The sequence below is a fragment of the Nymphalis io genome, chromosome 28 (genome assembly GCF_905147045.1).
Source record: "Nymphalis io chromosome 28, ilAglIoxx1.1, whole genome shotgun sequence".
In the NCBI taxonomy this organism is placed as follows: Eukaryota; Metazoa; Arthropoda; class Insecta; order Lepidoptera; family Nymphalidae; genus Nymphalis; species Nymphalis io.
This window is the reverse complement of record NC_065915.1, coordinates 7,196,232-7,219,084: the sequence shown is the minus strand read 5'-3', so window position 1 is coordinate 7,219,084 and position 22,853 is coordinate 7,196,232. Positions and strand designations below refer to the sequence as shown.

The window sequence follows — 22,853 nt, the reverse complement described above, 5'->3', positions numbered from 1 at the left end:
ACAGGAACTAAGACAAATAAACAATTTTGACTTCGAATTGACGTGATATTGGTCGAGATCTAAAATAATCTCTGGTGTTCATTATTAATTCGTTTAATATTAACTATATTTTTTTATGTATAAAATGTTAGGTAAAATATTGTTATATTATAAACAAATATATTTTAATGCAGAATTGTTTTTAGTGCATTATATTCTTGTAAAGAAACGAGATATAAAAAAAATCCCGCTGAGTTTCTTTCGCCGGTTCTTCTAAGGTCTGAGGTGTTTATTTCCGAAACGGTGGTAGATTTATGACAATCAATAAGAAAGTGTAACGCTTCTATATTGAGTAAAGATTTTTGACTTTGACTTTGACTATTCCAGAGCGATTAAGCTAATCACATTGTGCATATTATATATAAATCTCAGGATTATTTATCTTTATTCATTCTGTTATTCAGATAGGCTATATATGGATTGTTTGTTTAAAAGAGACAGTCGAAAGTCGATACCAAACAATATATACCAGGTTTAGGTTATATAGGTTTCGTAAACATTAAAAAAAAATGTTTTGTGTATTATATGTATTAGTTAAATATACGAGTATATAAAATGATGTAATTAAAAAGTGACATGATCCGACTTCAATAAAAATATTAAACTAGTCGCCGCGCGCTGTTTCATCCCAATTAAACGTCACTGCTTCGCCCCCTTTCGTTAAATAGCCTATATCCTTCCTCAATAACTTTTCAAATCCGTCTGGCAATTCCAGAGATTAGCGCGTCCAAACAAACAAACTCTGTAACTTGGTGACATGAATATAGAATCTTTATCCAATAAAATATTATTTCCATTAAAAAATATTTAAAAAAAAGTACAGCATACCACTACGGGACTAAGGCCCGAATTATAATCACAAATTAAGCAGATGAAAAATTCAAGTGTTGCTCGCCCGAGCTCAAGCACTGCATCATCGCTTATAGTAAAAAGCCGAGATGGCAGAGTGGTTAGAACGTGTGAATCTTAACCGATGATCGTGGGTTCAAGCCCGGGCAAGCACCACTGAATTTTCATGTGCTTAATTTGTGATTATAATTCATTTCGTGTTTGACGGTGAAGGAAAACATCGTGAGGAAACCTGCATGTGTCTAATTTCATTGAACTTATGTCACATGTGTATTCTACCAACACGCATTGTAGCAGCGAGGTGGAATAAGCTCTAAAAACCTTCTGCTCAAAAAGGGAGAGGAGGCCTTAGCCCAGCAGTGGAACATTAACATGCTGTTACATAGATATTACAATTATCTAGACTCACGAAGATATTTTCAATTTAATATCGAACCAATCGTAGTCACATATTGACTCTCTATTATGTGAACAAGGAGGTCGGGTTAACGAGATTTTTACCAGCTATAATGAAAAAACAAATTTTTCTATAAATTTTTATTAGTGGCAAATAGCATAGTTGTCTCCTAATATATCATCGTTAACGAGATGGTAGGTAGTATGGTACTCATAAAATCACTCTACCACCATCAGCGATATTTAGTACTGTTATATTGCGATTTGAACGGTGAGTGAACACCATGCTACATGCACAAGGGGTATAACATCTTACTTCATTCAAATAAGCTTTTATTATAAAGTGCCTCGGAAAGCACATAAAGCCGTTGGACTACGCCTAAACTCTTTCCGATCGTGTCGGATTCCCGTTCCATCGAATTATGGGAGTGAAGAAATAGAGATTGAACCTGTGTTTATGTGCACACACATGTGCACTATAATACGTCCTGAGGAGTTGGCTAGTCTTCTTTCAAGGAGACACCAATTATGTCCAAGATTACATGATTTAATAATAATAATATCCTGGGTCATTTTTTCACACACGGCCATCTGGAACCAAATTAAGCTTGTACAGCGCTTGTACTATGGAAACCGGACAACTGATATACTACATATACTATTTTTCTTTTGTAAATACATACTTATATAGATAATGATACACAGACTCGGAACAAACAGACCTGTTCATGCACACAAATATCTGTCCTGGGTGGGAATCGAACCCACAACCTTCGGCGTGAAAGGCAAGCAAACAACCACGCCAACCGGCTCGTCATGATTTGATTAAGACTTTATTATTTGAACGAAACTAAACAAATATTTCACTTAACTATGACTCATAAAAGGCGCTGTTAGTAAATTTCACGATTTATCAACGATAACGATCGCTATATCGTAAAATGTATCAATGATTACAATACGCGCCGTCTAAGATGGCCGGTCAGATATTAGTCACGACTGTTAATGAAAAAAATAAAATAAAATTAATTTTACTTATGCGTAGTTTTTACGAACGAAAAACGAATTTCTCATAGGGGGTTTAACCTATTCCAATACAGTAACAGCCTGTTAATGTCCCACTGCTGGGCTAAGGCCTCCTCTCCCTATTGAGGAGAAGGTTTGAGCTTATTCCACCACGCTGCTCCAATGCGGGTTGGTAGAATACACATGTGGCATAATTTCAATGAAATTAGACACATGCAGTTTTCCTCACGATGTTTTCCTTCACCGTCAAGCACGAGATGGATTATAATCACAAATTAAGCACATGAACATTCAGTGGTGCTTGCCCGGGTTTGAACCCACGATCGTCAGTTAAGATTCACGCGTTCTAACCACTAGGCCATCTCGGCTTTTCCTACCTATTCCAATGGCAGGTGTAAATATAAACAAACAAACAAACGTTGACCATGAAATGAGGCGATATCATTGGTCGAGATATAAAATGAGCTAAAATAATATTTGGGTAAAAAAAAAAGTATGGTCGCTTGAAAATATTGCATTTTGAATGTTGTCAAGGTATCCCCCGTGGTCTGTGTGTTTGAACGCGACTTTCACCAAGCGAAGGAGTGATTCGTGAAGGTTTAGATGTACAATTTATTAACGTTTTCTGTATATTGTTTGAAATATGACAATTGTTGAAGACGTCGAAAGATATCATGCCGATTGAGAGCTTTACTAGCGTACGCTACGAAAACCAATATGTATAATATTACGATATAAACACTTAATGTAGATCCTAAATCTACCCGTGCGAAACCGGAACCGATTGCTAGGTAGAAATAAAGATATTATATTTAACAAAAACTGTTAGTTGCATATAATATAGCCGGGCTATTAGCGAGTCGCATGGTATATGTAATTCTAAAGTATATCTCTACTTCTTCGGCCGTTAAATTTTCGCTTCAATAGAAACGTGTCGGTTAACCCCTCGCTAACACACATGCAATAACATCACATATCTAGTACTGTATCATTTTTATCTAGGTTAGACTATTAGTGTACTAATTCTCAGCATTATAAGCTTGACTCATCATTATGCGATAAATTAAACCTACAGCTTTATATTAAATGACTCGCTACTAGCATCTTGGCGCCACTTTATTATTGGCGAAGTATCCCGCATTCCTCAACTATAAAAATGTATATCATTACAAGCTACCTGACCCGGGGTTGCTTGTATAAAATATCAGTCTACATAGAATGTTTCAATTAAAGGATTTTTTTTTCTTGGGCTACCTTCTCAGACCCATGCAAAACAATTCAGCAATGTTTCATTCCAATTGGATGAATGTACAGACATTATAGCCATTATATAAGCTCCCATAATAATTTAACTTTTATATATATTAATAAAATAATGGAAATGTTATAAATATAGTTAGATTTTCAAATTATTAATATCTGTTTGCAATAAATAGCTTCGACATTGTTTTATTAATCACCGTGTAAGTGGGTATGTGTACACAGGCCTGAGAATGTCTACCGGATTCTGCTAGTAATATACACATATATTTTGTGCAAAATTATAAACAAGGAATCCTTCCAAATTTTTTTATTAGAAGTTTACAATAATCTATTTTACTGTTTGTGGTTATGTTATGTTGCATTCTGTTTAATATATATAAAGAAACATCATCATTTTCGTCCATTTAAAGCAGCACAATCAATGTTATTTTTTTATTCAAAATATATGTATGACAATATTTTATGGTATTTTATTAATTGCTTTTTGGATATAAGACCGCCTATATCAAATATATAGATTATTATTATATTAATTTAATGCATACCTAATAACAGGGCTGTTCAATTAAATTTCTTATTATTTTCTATTAATAACTCGACTTAGGGAATTTACGTATACAAAGCAACAACACATTTTCCTTAAAAAAGTTTTTCAACATCTAAATCAAACGACATCAATAAAAATAATGTGTTAAAAATTTAATCAAGGGCAATTTACTTTGCAGTACAACATTGAATCATAAACGACAATCGTTCCCATTCATCCAATAAGATTGTTAATAGATACATTGGACCAATCACGGGTAAGCCTTGATCTTATTACTGTAATTTAAACATATTTTATGGACATTTTTAACAATTCCTCTTTTATAGAAACATGATTAGTACCAAAAAAACTACTATTTTTCAGATCAAACTATGATATTTACTACTATTCAATTAAAACAATATCGAATGCTGAGTAATTATCATTTTAAATATGTCCAATCAATTAAAAGGCATTAAAACGCTTAATAAATAATGTGCTGGCTTTAAGGTCAGGTTAGTGTGATCCAGGAATTCAGGGCCAAAGAGTTGCTAGAGCAGAATTTGACCCTTTGTGGGTCATACAACTTTCAAAAGTAAACCATCATAAAAACTATTTATATATCTAGAAAAGTAAGTTGCCGAGACAAACATATTGATAAGTGAATATATAGAATGCTTTAAATATATAATATTCTCTTAATTAACAATCAACTTGTTACTTTATCTTTTATTTTAATCTTTTAATTATTCCTATAAGAAAATATTCTGAAAGAAATTTTAATGTTAAAAATAGTAAGTACATATATAACTCTTCTATAAAGGTAATTTTATGTCACTCATGTGTTATTATTATTTATTAAATAAACAATGAAGAAACACAACAATTATAACCATTAAAGGGTTCAATAAAATTAAACTTCAAGTGTTTAAAATCATTATTTCTTACTTAATTTTACCAATAAAGTGTATTGGCACATGCAAGAGTAACTTAGTGGACAATGCCAAGCATTTGTTTATATTTATCATATACAGACTATTTGAATATTTAAGATACAATTCTTTGTTTACAGAATTGTACCTATACCTTGTACCTATAATGTAAAATTTAATTTTTTAAGTAATTTAATGGTTATGTTTACGCTATGAGGAACAGTAGAAAAATTCTACGCTGATAGACTATAGTACCTCCTAGAACGCCGTGCGCGGTAATAGTGTAAATAAACAATATCTAATTGTAAACACACGCGTAAAGAGAACATAAAAACGGTAATTTGCGATCTAAATCGGCGCTCGCGACGATCACAACTATCGGTATTCTGCTGAAGCGTCCATAAAGGAGTACCAAGCGTATAAAAAATATATACTGATGCTTCGCTTTATCCGCCATTGCAGTGCGAATTTTCATTAAAACATTAAAAGTTCGGGTTAAAATTTATGTGATTTTACCTGGTTGGTGGCGTGACTTTCTAAAATAAGACAAAGCTAAAGAAAATAAGTTCGCAACATATACCAGCAGGAGTACAATGGGGAGCACATTTGACAATCGCCTGCCTAACCAAAACATAGCCTTTACAGGCCTAAAACGCAACAATAAGGAGGCGTGAAATGTTATAACACTCGTATTATCTTTCTAGGAACGGTGACAAACTGGTTTCGGCAATGCAGAACAGCAAATTTGGCCGCAATTTGGAAAAATGCTGGTCGGCTACTACACTGAATATGGCATAACACGCAAACACTTTGGTCGAATTTCACAATGAAACACTGCACTTATACGCGGTAATTCGATTGAGGAACGCGCGACGAGCCACGGTATGCAATTTTTAACTCACCTTGTTGTTTATTTGCTATTTTATTAAAACAGTTTTGAAAAACTTCATATAAATGCATAGGCTCGTCATCGCTCGTCGCCATTTTGGAATTTACTGTCCAAATATACCAAAGATAACATAGACTGTAATTAAATAGTTTCCGTTCAGAAAGACAAAAAATATAAAAGTAAATGAGATAATTATATATTTTACGATAAAATCGTATATATAAAATAAATTTTTCATTATTTTGAAAACTTGAACTTACCGACTCAAAATCACTCTTGTCAAAATTGTAATTTGACAAATGTTTCTAAACTAAATCCAAAGAGAATACTGATTAGTGAAGTTTCAGACTTCATTGCTTTTCAAGTAAAAGTACGATACGTTAGAGAACTTCGACTTTTTAAAAAAAAAAAACAAAATATGTAATAAATTTAGCAAAGAGGTTCCAACAAATAATATAGCTGTACGTTCTAAAATAATGTGCAATATTAAATTAATGTTTTAAATTTCGTTAAATGAAAAGGTCTCAACAAATATATTATTTTTTATGTTGTTGGTTTTGATAATATTTAGAAACGAAATTGACTTTTATAAATATTTTTTATTGTAATGTATCTAGTAGTAGGCTATATTTTTTCAAGTTGCAATTAATTAACAGATCAAAAGATAATAAAAACCGGTAATTGGCAATAAAATTGTAATTTACCGATAAACTTCGCCATGTTTTGCTACGGATTGACGTAAGGACATAAAAACCTACAAAATTTTCGAGTGCACTTTTATGAAAAAGAAACAAACAACTCACCTACATGTAACATGTTCTCACTGAACTCTATTAACACCCAAAACCAGGCAAGTATTTATTGATAAATAATGTTTACTATAAATAAGAAGAAAACAACGTAAAAATTAATTGTCATTATAACCTTGTGTTGTTCCAGATTCTTGTAAGTTTTAGCCAGTTATCGTCGCGTTACTCAGGTTTATTTAGACAAAGGAAGCAAAGCCACGTTAAAAACAAAGATGTGAAGGGAAAAGAAAGTGCGGCTGTGTTATGTGATGCAACAGTTTGTTCGGATAGTTTCGAAGAAGCCGTACGTCATTTTGATAAGAATGTCTTAGCTGAGATGTGTAAAATCGACGTACGGTCTGCGGTATCTATCGCCGGAGCCGCTAAAGCTTCCGTAAGAGATATACCGAACTTAAAATCGGTTCGGAAGATATCGCATATATCTGAAACTTCCTTCGACAAAAATAAAAACGGATGGTTACCAACGCCGACGGTCACAGTCGATCTTCGCGGCAAAAAAACTAAATTCAGTTTCACTGATAACTTTGTGGGTACACTATTTAGAAATTTACACAATGATTCATTTAAATATAATATTCAAGTGCGTGGGTTCAAGACAGAGAGGGGAATTCATGCGGATCTTAAGAGGAACCCTAATTTAATAAATAGACTACGTAAGTTTTTCGGTCAGTATTAATACAAAATATTATGAAGGTTGCTTGAGAATTGAGATGCCATTGTATGTATTAATCATTCATTAATCATAAAAAATACATAAGTACTTTAAATCTACATGTAGTGCACAAGTGATTTTGTATCATTTTTTATGTTGTACATATCGACAAGTACTTTGTAATTAATCTTTACAGTTAACAAATATTATATATTAATGACTATACATTTTACATAACAAAATACATTTGTTGAATAAAGTGGAAGTAACGAAATATTGTAAAAGATATTCAAAATGATGGTTATTATATACCAATGGGGAACTACTAAGTAGGTCCTAAGCAACAGTAGTAAATTTTTTAATGTGACAAATTTCCTCAAAACAGTTTGTCCTGAAGACTTCTGCCCTTTTGCCCGGGCCACTCATTTTTAATAAGTTCAATGCCTATGGGCTAAAAATCTGAATGTTCTTTATTCAAGAAGGCTTATATAATCATTTAAGTATTCATATAACATTAGTGTATGTCATCTTCATACATATGTACCTTACTATCCATTATTCATAGCCATATAATCAGTACAAGTGCAGTAGCAAGCCAATAGTAGCTTTTGAATTACCCCTAGTAGACAGTTAGACTATCCGTATGCAAAATAATTGTATTTTATTTTTATTAGGAAGCAAACTGTATAGTATTACAACATAAATCAATAAATTCTAGAACATAAAACAACAAAGTATACAATTAAAAATAAAATCATGAATATAATAATATTCAATAGTTTTTCATATATTTATCACATATTCTACCACCAAACAATCTACTTAGAATTAATGTATTCCGGCTTACTACAAGTACAAGGGCTAATAACATCTAAGTTTCCAATGATGATTGCTGATATAAGAAATGCTTAATGTTTCTTACGACATCAATGTGACCACTTACAATTAGGTTTCCCATTCCCCGACTGCTACTTATTTCATATAAAAAATAATAATAATAACAGCTGTACATATTATGGACCATTTCATTAAAATGAAATATGATTTAACCATTAAGGTAAGAGGTTATAATACATCTTTTATGCAAAGTATTATCAATTCCAGGCTAGCACTACTGTTTTTACAAGGTTCTATATCTTATCTTATGTTTTGCAATGATGTTTTATATATATTGGCTCAATCATTTGCCGGATAAATAAACATATTCATAACAGCATCAATACACTGTTAGATTGCTATATCTGCACTGAGTAAAAGTAATTCAAACAGAAACACTTGGCTTGCCAAATAACCATAGCAGAATATACATATTATATTAAATACAGAAAAAATTATTTATGCATAAACATTTATTAGCAAGTGATTAGTTAAACAATGCCGTCAAACAATTCAATAATGACAAAAAGAGGTGACAATGTTTAACTAAACAGCCATTCGAGGACAGATCAAATGTCTGTCGATACCAAGTCAGTAGCATGCTAAACTTAGGGAGTTATGAGTGTTTCACACCTGTAAGCATGTGAAGATGGAGAGTGTGATAGTAGAAAATGTACCTGTGTTTGTGTAAGGCTTGTACCTGGTATAATATGCTCCACTCGCTATTATTTAAAATTGGAAGCTCAGACAAAAATAAAGCAATGTAATATCACTGCTATCTTTCCTGTTAACTAGAAATATATTTAATATTGTATATAAATTACTTTATAATGATTGCAGGTCTTAACGTCACAGACAGCTCAGATAAACAATCCAATCTCGGTCCAGATGTTGCACCGAGATTGGAGAAACTCCTCAGCGAGGATACAGTGCTCACACATCAGCAGAAGGATAAAATTAAGATAGCTTTTGCTGAGGGGTATTTGGCAGGTATATTTATAATTTGTACTAATTTGTATTTATTGGGTAGTATGGTAGCTCATCTGGGTAGGTACCACTCACTCGTGATACTCTACTGCTAAATAGCAATACTCATTATCATTTCGTTTAGGTTTGAAGAGTGAGGTCGTCAGTGTAACTAAAGGCACATGGGACATGACGTCTTAGTTCCCAACATTGGTGGTGCATTGACGTTGTATGAAATGGTTAATATTTCTTACAGCGACAATTTCAATGGGTGGGGGTGACCGCTTACCGTTAGGTGGCTTAATTGATCGCCTTTTTTTTACAACCTTTGGTCGTCCACTGCTGGACGACCAAATACAACGCCAACTATCCCGATCTTGGGCAGTTCGCATCCATCCCGAACCTGCCACCTTTTTTAAATCGTCGGTCCATCTTGTCACAGGGCGTCCTACACTACGTTTGTCTAAGCGTGGTCTCCACTCTAACACGTGTCGGCTCCATCGGCCATCAATGCGCCTGGAGACATGACCAGCCCACTTTCACTTCAGCGAGCTAATTCTACGCGCGATGTCGGTGATTTTCTCAGTTCTCTGGCGAATGTCCTCATTTCGGATTCTATCTGCCAGAGAAACCCCAAGCATCGCGCGTTCCATTGCTCGCAAAGCGACCTTAAATTTGTGGACCAGTCCTACAGTTAGTGTCCACGTCGGCACCGTAAGTCATTACAGGTTGGACGCACCGATTAAAGACCCTGGTCTTTAAGCGACTGTGGGATCGACGATTCAAAACTATGACACAATAAGGAGTATTGCCGCCCAACCCAAACGTATTCTTCTTTTAGCCTCCTTCTTATAGTTGTGCCGGCTAAGTTGTATAGTTTGGCCCAGGTATATATTCCTGCACAACTTCAAGTGGAGAGCCATTTACGAACACGGGTCTCAGGGATACATGTTATTTGCCATAATTTTGGTCTTTTCAATAGTTATCCCGATACCTACTTGTCTTGAAGAATCGCTCAGGTTGTTTAGCATCTTCCAAATCCTGCAAAGTCTCTGCCATGATGACAATGTCGTCGGCAAATCGCAGATGTGTAATGTGTTGGCCATTTATATTAATGACTCGTCCGTTCCAATCGAGCGTCTTGAAGACGTTCTCTAATGCATTGGTAAAAAGTTTCGGTGAGATTACATCTCCCTGTCTTACCCGGCGATGCAATTGGATTGGTCTTGTGCTCTGATCTTGTACTTGGACGGTCATGGTTACGGCTTCGTACAAACACTTCACCACCTGGACATAGCGACAGTCAATTAGGCATCTCTGCATGGATTCCAGAACAGCCCAGGTCTCGATGGTATCGAAGGCTTTTTCGTAGTCCACAAACGCTAGGCATAGAGGCTGATTATATTCCTCGGTCTTCTGTATTATTTGCCTAAGTGTGTGTATGTGGTCTACGGTACTGAAGCTTTTTCGAAACCCAGCCTGTTCAACGGGTTTGAAGTCATCGAATTTTCGGGTAAGACGATTCGTGATTACCCTCGAAAACAACTTATAAACATGGCTTAAAAGTAAAATGGGGCGGTAGTTTTTCAGAAGAGCTTTATAACCCTTCTTGAAAAACAGCACCACCACTCTTCTGCTCCATGTCTTCGGTGTAATACCATTGTGGAGGACGGAATTAAAGATGTTAGCCAGCTCTCTCAGAACTGGTGTGCCTTCTGCTTTGAAAAGCTTTGAGGTAATTCCGTCATCTCCTGGAGCCTTGTTGTTTCCAAGTTGTCCAAGAGCAATCCCAATCTCGCCCAAATCGATGTCGGGAAGATCGTCTGATAGGTGGCATGTCAGTCTGGCTCGTGGTTCATCCGCACTGTGGGGTTCAGGTGGAGGTACTCGTGATGAGTATAAATCGCCATAGTACTTTTCGACTTGAGCTATAATCTCTGGTTTTGAGGTGACGGTTGTGCCTTGTGTGGTTCTAAGTTTTGTCAGGTGATAACAAGAGGTATGTGACTTTGCAAGAACCTTTGAGCCCCTATTGAGTGCTATTTCATCTTCAATATTCCGGGTATTCGCTCGTCTTGTGTCACGCCTTATTAGTTTTTAACCTTTCTGTTAAGTGCCTGACACTCAGATGGCGTCATATTCTGCTGTTCTCGTCTCATCGTCATCTCGTTTAGAGTCTCGCCTGAGAGCTTTGGCTTACGTCCATTGCTCTTTTGTCGATGCGGATGACACGCACCAGACTATAAGTGGCGTTGTCAATGTCCTGCCTGGTTTCCAACATGTAAATGCAAATCGGATTGTAGTTCCAGCTGGAAGCTTTCGCAACAAGCTTCGACCTGGGGCAGAGTTGGTCTATGAGTCGACTTCATTAACCGCGATCGTTCGATTTTAGTGTTAATATTCAGGGCGCCTCTTACCAGGCGGTGAGCACTTCCAGTGTTTACCCCCAATGATCACGGAGACATCCCTGAATATTTGGCGCTTATTGGATAAAATGAAGTCGATCTCATTCATTGCTATATTATTGGGACTTCGCCAAGTCCACTTCCTTTAGGGCTTTTTCTGGAAAAATGAATTCATCAGAAATCATCCCTGAACCTCGAGAAAGTTTACCAGCATTTGCCCCCGATGATTTCTGCGCCCATAGCCGAATTTTCCTACCCTCGATTCACCAAGAATATGGTGAATGATGGTCGCTCATAGGAGGGTATTTGCCTTAGTCACCACGCTTGGCAGGCGGGTTGGTGACCGAAGTGACTGGAAATTTTTCTTAAACCATGCCCGCTAACAGGATTTGCGGATTCCAGCATTTGTGTGGTTATACCGCCACGATTTCGGTCGCCAGAGCCTCGTTCGTTGATTAGCAGGATGTACCACGAGCAGATGAGGTTTAAGGCCTAGGTTGTTATCGACTCCCCTTACATCCCAACCTATAACATTAAGAAAAAGTTACTAAAGACTATTAATATTTGTGTATTGTTATGTATATATTACTATATCATGTATATTAATATTATAAAGCTGAAGAATGATTTTTTTTTATTTAAACGTGCTATGGATCTATTTGAGTAATTCGCTTTGCATTTGACACACTGTTTCTTGGAGAAGGTTGGAAGGGGAAAAACCGGGTTGAGCTATACTAGCTTATTTAATATAATGTTATATCAATTATTCTCTATAGTTGTGTTATGATCAATGTATCCACCGACCATCATTAGGAGGGGAGGGTGGAGAGATAATTTCTAAATCTTCTGAAAGGATGCGACAGGTCATTGCCCAGCAGAGGGAAATTTGCAGGCTGTTACTTGGGTTAAATTTATATATTTCAGACAATTTTATAAGCAACCCGCGTACTATAGGGTGGGGGGTAGATGTTAGATATAACAAAGTAGTCTCTCTTTCCTAAATTTTGTCCAAGCAAATTTTATTAAAATCGGTTCAGTAATTTAGACTAGATACTTTTGCATGTGTAATACATATACTCATACCCATGACGATAATTTTCAGGATCACATCCAGACAATGTTCGCGGCACAAAAGCCTCCAAGTACCTGAAGCTGGTACAGCAACTGCTCACCATAGTTCTGTTCCTAGCTATATTTGTCAGTCTCATGGCATCCGTCAGTGGAACTGTCTTCCGGTAACTCTCTATGCTGAGATTTTATTGATTCTTCACTCTGAGTTGAGAGTCAGTGTGATGAATAAGTTGATTAACTAAAGGTCTGAGTTTTCATGTGCTTAAGTTGTGCTTAAAAGTGAAAACATTTGTGTTTATAATAAGGGGGAAAACAAAATAAATTTTTGTCCCCATTACACTAAGAATATTAGCCTTTAAATACCTTAAATTAAGATATTTATAAATATTGCCATTTCATAAAAAATAAGAAAACAAATGGACTTAAATCAATTATCAGACTTTTTTTTTCTTTTTAAATTAATCAGGCTTAGACTTATATATAGAGGGGTAAGACTTATATTATTTTCCCTGGGAGGAAATGTGTCTTGCCTTGGTACAATTAAAGGCATTTTAGTTTTAATATAATTTCATCATTAAACTATCGATAAGATGTACCAAAGCAGTGTATAATCAGTGCATATGTGGTAACATGCGCAGGATTCAGCTGGGCAACCAGGTGGAGGTGGATCCGGAAGACATCTCAGTCACCTTCGATGATGTCAAGGGAGCTGATGAGGCCAAACAAGAACTTAAGGATGTGGTATGTCATATGTTCATATTTTAATTTTGGTTTGCTATTATATATTTATATGTATAAATATATAACTTTCATATACAGTAACAGCCTGTGACATTCCAACATGCTGCTCCAATGCGGGTTGGTGGAATACACATGTGGCAGAATTTCAGTGAAAATAGACACATGTAGGTTTCTTCACGATGTTATCCTTTACCACATAGCTCGAGATGAATTATAAACACAAATTAAGCAAATGAAAATTCAGTGGTGCTTGCCCGGGTTTAAACCCACGATCATCGGTTAAGATTCACGCGTTCTTACCACTAGGACATCTCAATTTTCATATAAATCTCAGTTAATATCAACACTATTGAATAAGTAAAAAAACTCATACTGGACATACAGCTTTCAAATTGTAATATTTTCTCCTTTGATTAGAGTGATCTACATTTCGACTTACAAAGTAAAATAGACAAGACATGTTTGAATTTTTTTTGTAATGCTGACAGTAATATTGTTCAGTAGTTAGATGGATACTGCTGTCTTTATGTTACTTGTAATTGACTGTTGGTAGTGCTTTGTGCAAGCTCGTCTGGGTAGGTACCATCCACTCATCAGATATTCTACCGCAAAACAGCAGTACTTGGTATTGTTGTGTTCTGGTTTGAAGGGTGAGTGAGCCAGTGTAATTACAAGCACAAGGGACATAACATCTTAGTTCCCAAGGTTGGTGGTGCATTGGTGATGTAAGCGATAGTTAACATTTCTTTCAATGCCAACGTCTATGGGCGTTGGTGACCACTTACCATCAGGTAGTCACTTTCCTTGTCCGCCTTCCTGTTCTATATAAAAAAAATTCAAACTACTAACAATAAAATAATTTAAAGATATAAACATGTAATATAAAGTTTTTTTATAGGTGGAGTTCTTAAAGTCCCCGGAAAAGTTCTCATCTTTGGGTGGCAAGCTGCCAAAGGGAGTATTGCTGGTGGGTCCACCGGGCACTGGCAAGACGCTGTTAGCACGAGCCGTCGCGGGGGAGGCCAGGGTGCCCTTCTTCCACGCAGCGGGACCGGAGTTCGACGAGATACTGGTGGGGCAGGGGGCTAGAAGAGTGCGGGACCTCTTCAGTGAGTCACCATTTACAGTGGGAGCTATACCGGCTTTGAAAGAGAGAGCATTTTCACCCAGGGATGACTTTAAGAGCAAGCACTGTTACATGAGGAACACCTTAACGATTTTTTTTTATTATAGGTGGATTAGTAAATGATGTACCTGATTGTACATGGTCACCACATTAATATTGACCACTGTAAGAAATATTTACAAACTTTCATATCGGCAACCTTGGTAACGCATCGTAAAATGTTATGTCTCTTGTGCCTGTATTTACACTGGCCCACTCACCCTTTAAACCGAAACACAACTATACGAAGTAGTGCTTCTTATAGCTGTAGAATAAGTTATGAGTAGGTTTACACTGAGATGGGTTTGCTCAAAACCTTATTACCGAATAAAATTAATGAACGGTTTTACTTTAAAAAAACCTGAGAATATAAAAATATTTGCGATTGACTGTTTAATATATCTGATTGTCACCTTGTAAAAGCGATTATATTTTTCATTTAGATTCTTAAATGGTAGAAATACTTCAATGAGAGTTAAATACAGTTATATATTCAGCAAAATACCTAACAACTATATTAATTCGAATCTATCCCATTTATTTTTATATATATGTACAGTAGTAACAGTAACAGCCTGTAAATTTCCCACTGCTGGGCTAAGGCCTCCTCTCCCTTTTTGAGGAGAAGCTTTGGAGCTTATTCCACCACGCTGCTCCAATGCGGGTTGGTGGAATACACATGTGGCAGAATTTCAATGAAAACAGACACTATATTCTATATGTAGTTTTATTATAATAACTTAAGTTCAGGAACCATTTTGTGTCATTATCCTGATCGCTAGTGTAGTTATATAATATTTGTATAAAGAAAAAAAAAAGTTTTTTTTAAATCAAATTTCAAATAGTCCCACCCGACACAAAGCTGCCCATAATGCAGGCCGTATTTCCAAGCTAGTAGGACCCGGAGCTTGTCAAATCCCCTCTCTAAGGCGACCCGTCTGTATGCAATAAAATATATATTGTGTATATACTTTTTCCAGAGGCGGCTAAAGAGCGCGCGCCGTGCGTTATATTCATAGACGAGATAGACTCGGTCGGTGCCAAAAGAACCAATAGTGTCTTACATCCGTATGCTAATCAGGTAATTATGCCATACTAACTAATAAGGACACCGGAGAACCCGGATAACTGAAGCTCCTGGAATCGAACCCCGGGTTTGGATACTAAAATATTCTCAGTCAATATTCTCAGCAGCAGAGACTAAAAAATTTTAAAAGAACCTCTTGAAGCAAATTAATTAAAAAAATTGTAATATGTATTGTGTGTAAATAGTAATTCATTTAAAAAAAAAACAATGATTATATAAAATTTAATTTACATTTAGTAATGTAGATAAGATAACGGGGGTCCAATTGTGCTAATCTAAAATGATTATAATATGTTTCTGATTCAATTCCAATTCAACTTTGACTATTATATATTTATTCGGATCGCAACCGAACGGATGTGACGTTAACATATAAAAATAATAATAATGTCCTCCAAGAGATTAGCCAACTATGCAGGAGATATTATAGTGCACGAGTGTGTGCGTGCGCAAACACAGGTTCACTATCTATTCTCTAGCTCTCATAATCCGATGGGACGGCAATCCGACACTTTACGTGCTTTCCGAGGCACGGTAGTGTCCATACTTCCAACTTCCAGACTCCAGGCTGCTACTGAGAATTTTCTGACAGAAAAACGCAATAATTTTTTATTGACCCAGGACCTCCGGGTCTACGGCCTTATATCAAGCCACTGGACCAACAAGGCGTTAACACATACCTTTATGTCAAAACCAAACTTAATTGTTAACTTGTAAGCCAAAAGTCGATAATTAAATTAAAGAATAGAAAAACGGATAAACGCCAACGATTACGCTTCGATTCGATTGCTGTAGTGTCAATTTTTTAAAAGAATCGGTGCCCATCAATTTATGATGATTTCAGACTATTAATCAACTGCTGTCAGAAATGGACGGCTTCCACCAGAACGAAGGTGTTATAGTTCTGGGAGCTACTAATCGGAGAGATGATTTAGACCAAGCCCTATTGAGGCCGGGCAGATTCGATGTAGAGGTGAGTCAGAACCGTCAGCTTCTGAAATTATGAGCGAACTCATATTTACTTATCTGAATACTAATGAACGGTGATTGGTCGCTTGTAACAATTGGCTGCCATCGACCAATGATCGGTCAGATTAAAATAAAAATTACTTATTTTGAAATTGAACAGTATTTAAGAAACGTGGAGGTAACTACTCTTGCCGTTGAAATATATTACGGAGGATAAATATTTTACTTATACTTGTTAGTTTGAAGAAGTATATGTAAAATGAAAGAATATTAATAGCCGAGATGGGCAGTGGTTAGAACTCGTGAATCTTAACCGATGATCGTGGGTTCAAACCCGGGCAAGCACCACTGAATTTTCATATGCTTAATTTGTATTTATAATTCATCTCGTTCTTGACGGTGAAAGAAAACATCCTGAGGAAACCTGCATATGTCTAATTTCATTGAAATTCTGCCTGCATGTGTATTCTACCAATCCGCATTGGAGCAGCGTGTTGGAATAAGCTCCAAACCTTCTCCTCAAAAGGGAGAGGAGGCCTTAGCCCAACAGTGAACATTAACAGGCTATTACTGTTAGTATGAACAACTCCAGTAAGCGCTGGCATCACAGTCCAATCTATGCCATGTATTACCATTTTGATGTTAATATTTCACGATATTGTTTCACTGCAGGTATCAGTACCGACTCCGGACTACGGCGGTCGGCTGGAGATCTTGCGTCTGTACGTAGCGCGTGTGGCCGCACACCCGGACCTGGACGTGGAGGCGCTGGCCAGGGGAACCACCGGCTTCACCGGAGCGGACCTCGAGAGCATGGTCAACCAGGCCGCGCTCAAGTGAGTAGCAGTTGACAGATCATAATCGCTCGGTGGTGAATCACTTTTTTTTTAACGCTGGAAAAACGCGTTACACGTTTCCCGGGTTTACGGGAATAGTATAGGGGGGTATGTAGGGCTCGCCGGTGTCCAAGGCGTCGAGTGCGCCCGAATATCGGAATAACTACTAAAAACCAGCGGTACCCTTTCCGTCTTAACGAGGAGCGCTACGGGATCACTTTTGCATGCTACCGTGACTCTCTGACACATATCGGTGGTGAATCCCGTTTTTTTTTCTCGCAGTGGAAACCTCCAAAAAGGTACCCGGGTCCTATGGGGGTGGAACCGGGTTATGTGGGATTCTTACACACTAAAACCACTGCGATGGCCGTCCTCAGCACGGATCGGAGAGGCTGCGAGATCGTGTTGATATAACGCATCCGCGGCCTCTCCCGTGCTTTGCTCCACTCGTAGCTCGGCGGAGCTCTCATCAGGGGGCGAATCTCGCCCCCCCCGCACTCCTCGCTAGTGCGTACGGCAATTCGAGGCCATCTCGGCTGCCGTCCTCCACAGGGCCATCTGAAATAAGACACGCGAGGCCTCACCTCACGCATCCACGGCCCAGGGTTACGCCCTATCCTTTAATCCCCGGGCGTCTGGGCTATAGGAGGGCTGAGATGACGCTGTCGTTGTCTCCGCCGAGCAGGATCGGCCCTTTCCCGTTCCAGCTCCGCCGTCTCCTTCTTGACCATGACGGTCTCACAAAAGAAGGCTACGGTCCTCCACGCCGATTCCCTGCGGAGCATCGCCGACACGGTTGCTCGCAGGGAAGGTGGTGAATCCCTATCTCAACCCGTAGCTGTCATCATCGTAAGCAATTCCTAACATTTATAAGTGTTTTTCAGTGACAGCCTTGTTAATCATTAATATTACTCGATTGTATATAAGCGTAAAGCTTGTGCTAGAAATGTGTCAAAATATGGTAAAGAAGTACAATAAAAGCTGCAACTTTAATAATCTCTAAGAGGTTTGGAAACCTTCTGAGGCTCCAAATGGAAGAAAATGTGTAAAACAACAATTATGTATGTATGTACATATGTATGTAATACCGCCCTTAGGGCTGCCATCGAGGGCGCGAAGACCGTGTCGATGTCGCACCTGGAGGAGGCGCGCGACAAGGTGCTGATGGGGCCCGCCAGGCGGGCGCGCCTGCCGGACGACGAGGCCAACACCATCACCGCCGTGCACGAGGGCGGACACGCCGTCGTCGCTTACTACACCAAGGTATCCTACCATACCCTCCCAAAGCGCTGGTTCTTATCCGGCTCAAAGGACCAAGAATATATTTAATTTTGTACTATACAGCTTTTTTGTTAATAATATGATAATTATATGCGACTCAGTCGAAGAGATTTTTAACACGTGAAGAGATCTGGTTGCAAATAATTTATAATTATAAAATAATTTGATGTTGACAAATGATTTGATAATGCTAATGAGAACACATATGGCGACGTTACAACTATTGTCTTTAACGATTTAAGGCTGCATATAAATATGTACATAATTTATCAAAAGTTTGTTTATCTTTGTGTCTCATTCAATTGCAATATATAGCACAAATAAAAAAAACCTTCATATTTGTTTCCTCGGTTGCAGGACTCGCACCCGCTGCACAAGGTGACCATCATCCCGCGCGGACCTTCGCTCGGACACACCGCCTACATCCCAGCGAAGGAGAGGTACGGATATGAGATCTTCATTATATATTGATTATACAACACTACGCGAATGACTAAAACTGTCTTAGGATAAGCCTGCAATACAGGAATGACCAATGCAATGTCTTAGGGCAAGCCTTGGGTATTCGCTTGGGCCCTTTACTTTGTTTGATCACCTTTGGCTATTAACAATTGTAGTCGTTTAGTTATATTTTGAAGTATATAAAACACTATATTATCCTGCTAGATACCACGTCACCAAGCAACAACTCCTGGCTATGATGGACACCATGATGGGAGGGCGAGCGGCCGAGGAACTCGTCTTAGGACCCGACAAAATTACATCGGGTATGTTACGTGTGATTCAATTGGCTGACGTCTCTTTGAGATATTGAGTGCACAAGTGTGTGCGTAAACAAAATAACACTGTCTGAATAGAGAATCCTCACCCCCACGATCCGATGGGACGACAATCCGACACGACCGGTGAGAGTTCAGGTTCAGGGTCAATGGCTTTACGTGCTTTCCGAGGCAAGGAGTGTACACACTTCCAACTTCCAGACTCCGGGACTCAGTAGTACAGAATTATCGACAGAAAAAACCCAGTAAATTTTTAATGGCCCGACCCAGGGTTTGAACCGTGACCCTCGGTATATACGGCCTTATATATAGCCACTAGACCGCTGAGACAGTTTAAAGTACAAATATTATTAAAAGTATAGAATGCGATTTAAGCGCCGTTAGTTCAACTGATCATTAATTTAATTTTCTGATCTTATTCATTTTCTGGGTGCACTCAAAGGAATGATTAGTCAATGATGAGTCAATTTGATAAACTAGCGTTACCAGCTTAGATTAAGCTTTAATGGAGAGGATCTAATAAGTAATACATAGAAAAACAGGCCTCACCGATTGGGTAGACGTGGTACACTCCCGTACTTCGGTGCGTCTGAACTCAGAACGGATTGGAAGATCGCTATTAAAAGCGCTTCATTATAAATATTTAATATTACGTCATTATACATTCCAGGTGCATCCTCGGACCTGAAGCAGGCGACGTCCATCGCGTGTCACATGGTACGCGAGTGGGGCATGAGTGAGCGCGTCGGGCTTCGGGCGCTGGAGCCCGCCAGGACACAGGACACCCTCGGACCCTGCACCAACGAGCTCGTGGGTATCTCATACGGACCGCAAATGGACCGCTTGTACTTTACGAGACTGCTTAACGCGTTTAACGCTACGAATGCAACAATCGCACAGATTAATTTTATCGGTTTCGTTATCATTGGCCATTGGTCGGAGATGACGTAATAGGCGACCAATAAACGTTCAGATTAAAGCATTATTAGTAAATCTTTTTTTTAAAACAGCATTTAAAAATAAACTTTGGTATGTTTAAAAATAGTTTTATATGTTAAGACCATCACATGAAGACCAATTATTTTATATTACAGGTTGATTCGGAAATAAAGAAGTTACTATCAGAGAGCTATGAGCGCGCCAAGGCCATTTTACGCGCTCACGCTAAGGAGCACAAAGCTCTGGCCGATGCCTTACTCAAGTGAGCACTTACCCTATTTATAAATCTTACGCCGTAGAGATCACTTATTTAGGTTTTTTTTATATATATTAATTCTGAAGCTAAAAAAACCGAGAGAAAATTGTGGCTCTGAATCTAAGAACGTGGGTTCGAATCCAAGCAAACCCTGTCTCCATCCAAGCAAGTCTGTCTCAATAATGTGTGTTTTTAATGAATGCATGCATGGCAGTTTATTTGGTTGTACTGCTATGTCCAATCCCATCTGAATAGGTAGTACCCACTCATTAGTTATTCTACCGACAAACAGCAATAGTTAGTATTGTTGTGTTCCGGTTTGAAGGGTGAGTGAGCCAGTGTAACTACAGGCATAATATAACATTAGTTCTCAAGATTGGTGGCTCATTAAGTCTGTAATGAATGGGGAATATTTCTTACAGCACTAATGGCTTTGGGTGGTGCTGACCACTTACCATCAGACGACCCATTTGTCAGTCCATCTACATAGTTAAAATAATAAAAAGTGAAAAACTTGTGTTGTTATTTAAGAAAAATAAGTAATTAATCTATGTCAGTTGTTAAAAATGCTTTCGACTGAAAACACTGTGTTTCTGACGTGTCACATAGATTAATTCTTTAATGAAGATATATTTTTACTTAGATATGAAACACTCGACGCCGAAGACATCAAAGCAATAATGAATGGCGAGAAAATTAAATCAGACAAACAGAGAGCTGGCAAGGAGTCACCCACCGGCAGCACCGGGTCTCCCGTGCCGCCCGCGCTGCTGCCGCAAGCAGTGCCCGCATAGAACAGGTTGCTTGTAATGATACACTCATTTATTAAATACATTTAATATACACACATTAGATACACACACCGAGATGGTCTAGTGGTTCGAACGCGTGAATCTTAACCGATGATCGTGGGTTCAAACCCGGGCAAGCGCCACTGAATTTTCATGTGCTTAATTTGTGTTTATATTTCATCTCATGCTTGAAGGTGAAGGAAAACATCGTGAGGAAACCTGCATGTGTCTAATTTCATTGAAATCCTGCCACATGTGTATTCTACCAACCCACATTGGAGCAGCGTGGTGAAATAAGCTCCAAACCTTCTCTTCAAAAAGAGAGAGGAGGCCTTAGCCCAGCAGTGGGACATTAACAGGCTGTTCCTGATACACACACATCAATATCGATTTATAAACTTGCTTTTTTACTCTGTTGGTCATTTAAGTTCATACAACATGTACTTCTCCCATTGTTCTTTACAACTAACTCCTCGATTTGCCACTTTCGTCTATTTTGTATCTTAATAAGGCACACCAACAATTAGTTCACAAACCTATTATAAAATCATAAATACATATGGAATACTTTGTTCTGTACAAATTACTATCTACCATGTACGCACAACACTAATTGTTTTATTAAGTAAACATGACTGTAGTAAATATATGTTAAAGAAACAAATACGAAATAATTAAAAACCCTTACATTTGTTTATGTTGTAGTTTTTTACTGTTTTTTCATAATTGAACCTTAAAATATCCACAAATATATTATCCGTTCCATTGGTGTATATTTTTGATTTTTTATTTTATTTAGTTTAGTAGTTACGTGCTTGCCTGTTTGTTTTTATTTCCAAGTAGCATCATATATGAATTTTATGATTACAACTTTAAATGTCTATTATCGTTTGCTTACGAATGACATTCTCCTGACCAATTTAAAGTGTTCCGAGCCACTGAGCTGGACTGTTTATATAAAATCAAAATTATTATTTATGCCTAATTGTTTTTTCATTTTCACTTTGTGACAATAAATTTCATACATTCACATCAGTTAAATAGTTTTTTAAATTATTTTCAGATATTTTTTGGACTTCATTAGACTCTAGTGAGAACATAGAACACGGACACGGAAGATGTCTCAATATGTACAAAATAGTGAAAAGTGACTTTGAAAATTTTGCAGGTTGCCCCGTTGTTGTTAACCAATGTTAAATTCAATAAAAATAAGTATAACATGTTTATGTGGAGTTTCTTTTGTAGTTTTGGTTATATTATGTTTTCAATTGAAAAATATCACAATAATAATCATATTAAAATCTTTTTTG

At 37.5% G+C, this 22,853-nt stretch overlaps 2 protein-coding genes across 5 annotated transcripts in view; one reads left to right on the top strand and one right to left on the bottom strand.

The window, feature by feature from the left end:
• LOC126779185 (protein daughterless) overlaps nucleotides 1-6,012 on the bottom strand; it is a 124,981-nt gene extending 118,969 nt beyond the window's left edge. The window contains exon 1 of one of the 2 annotated variants that reach the window (XM_050503094.1): nucleotides 5,934-6,012. In XM_050503094.1, coding sequence (XP_050359051.1) covers nucleotides 5,934-5,991 — 58 coding nt within the window. In that variant the 5' untranslated portion in view covers nucleotides 5,992-6,012. The remainder of the gene's footprint in view (nucleotides 1-5,933) is intronic. The other variant, XM_050503093.1, reaches the window with a different exon arrangement.
• A 627-nt stretch (nucleotides 6,013-6,639) lies between these two features.
• On the top strand, nucleotides 6,640-22,767 carry LOC126779178 (ATP-dependent zinc metalloprotease YME1L). Of its 3 annotated transcripts, none has more exons than XM_050503076.1 (16): nucleotides 6,640-6,770; nucleotides 6,860-7,382; nucleotides 9,098-9,247; nucleotides 12,731-12,863; nucleotides 13,338-13,440; nucleotides 14,339-14,549; nucleotides 15,586-15,686; nucleotides 16,537-16,665; nucleotides 17,334-17,497; nucleotides 18,595-18,760; nucleotides 19,136-19,218; nucleotides 19,445-19,545; nucleotides 20,228-20,367; nucleotides 20,652-20,758; nucleotides 21,396-21,551; nucleotides 22,607-22,767. In XM_050503076.1, the coding sequence occupies exons 1-15, from the start codon at nucleotides 6,735-6,737 to the stop codon at nucleotides 21,544-21,546; spliced, it is 2,298 nt and encodes a 765-aa protein (XP_050359033.1). In that variant the 5' UTR covers nucleotides 6,640-6,734; the 3' UTR covers nucleotides 21,547-21,551; nucleotides 22,607-22,767. The 3 variants fall into 3 exon arrangements, with proteins under 3 accessions (XP_050359033.1, XP_050359031.1, XP_050359032.1); XM_050503074.1 differs by having other exon boundaries at nucleotides 6,860-7,394; XM_050503075.1 differs by having other exon boundaries at nucleotides 6,860-7,394; nucleotides 21,396-21,558.
• The last annotated feature ends 86 nt before the right edge of the window (nucleotides 22,768-22,853 follow it).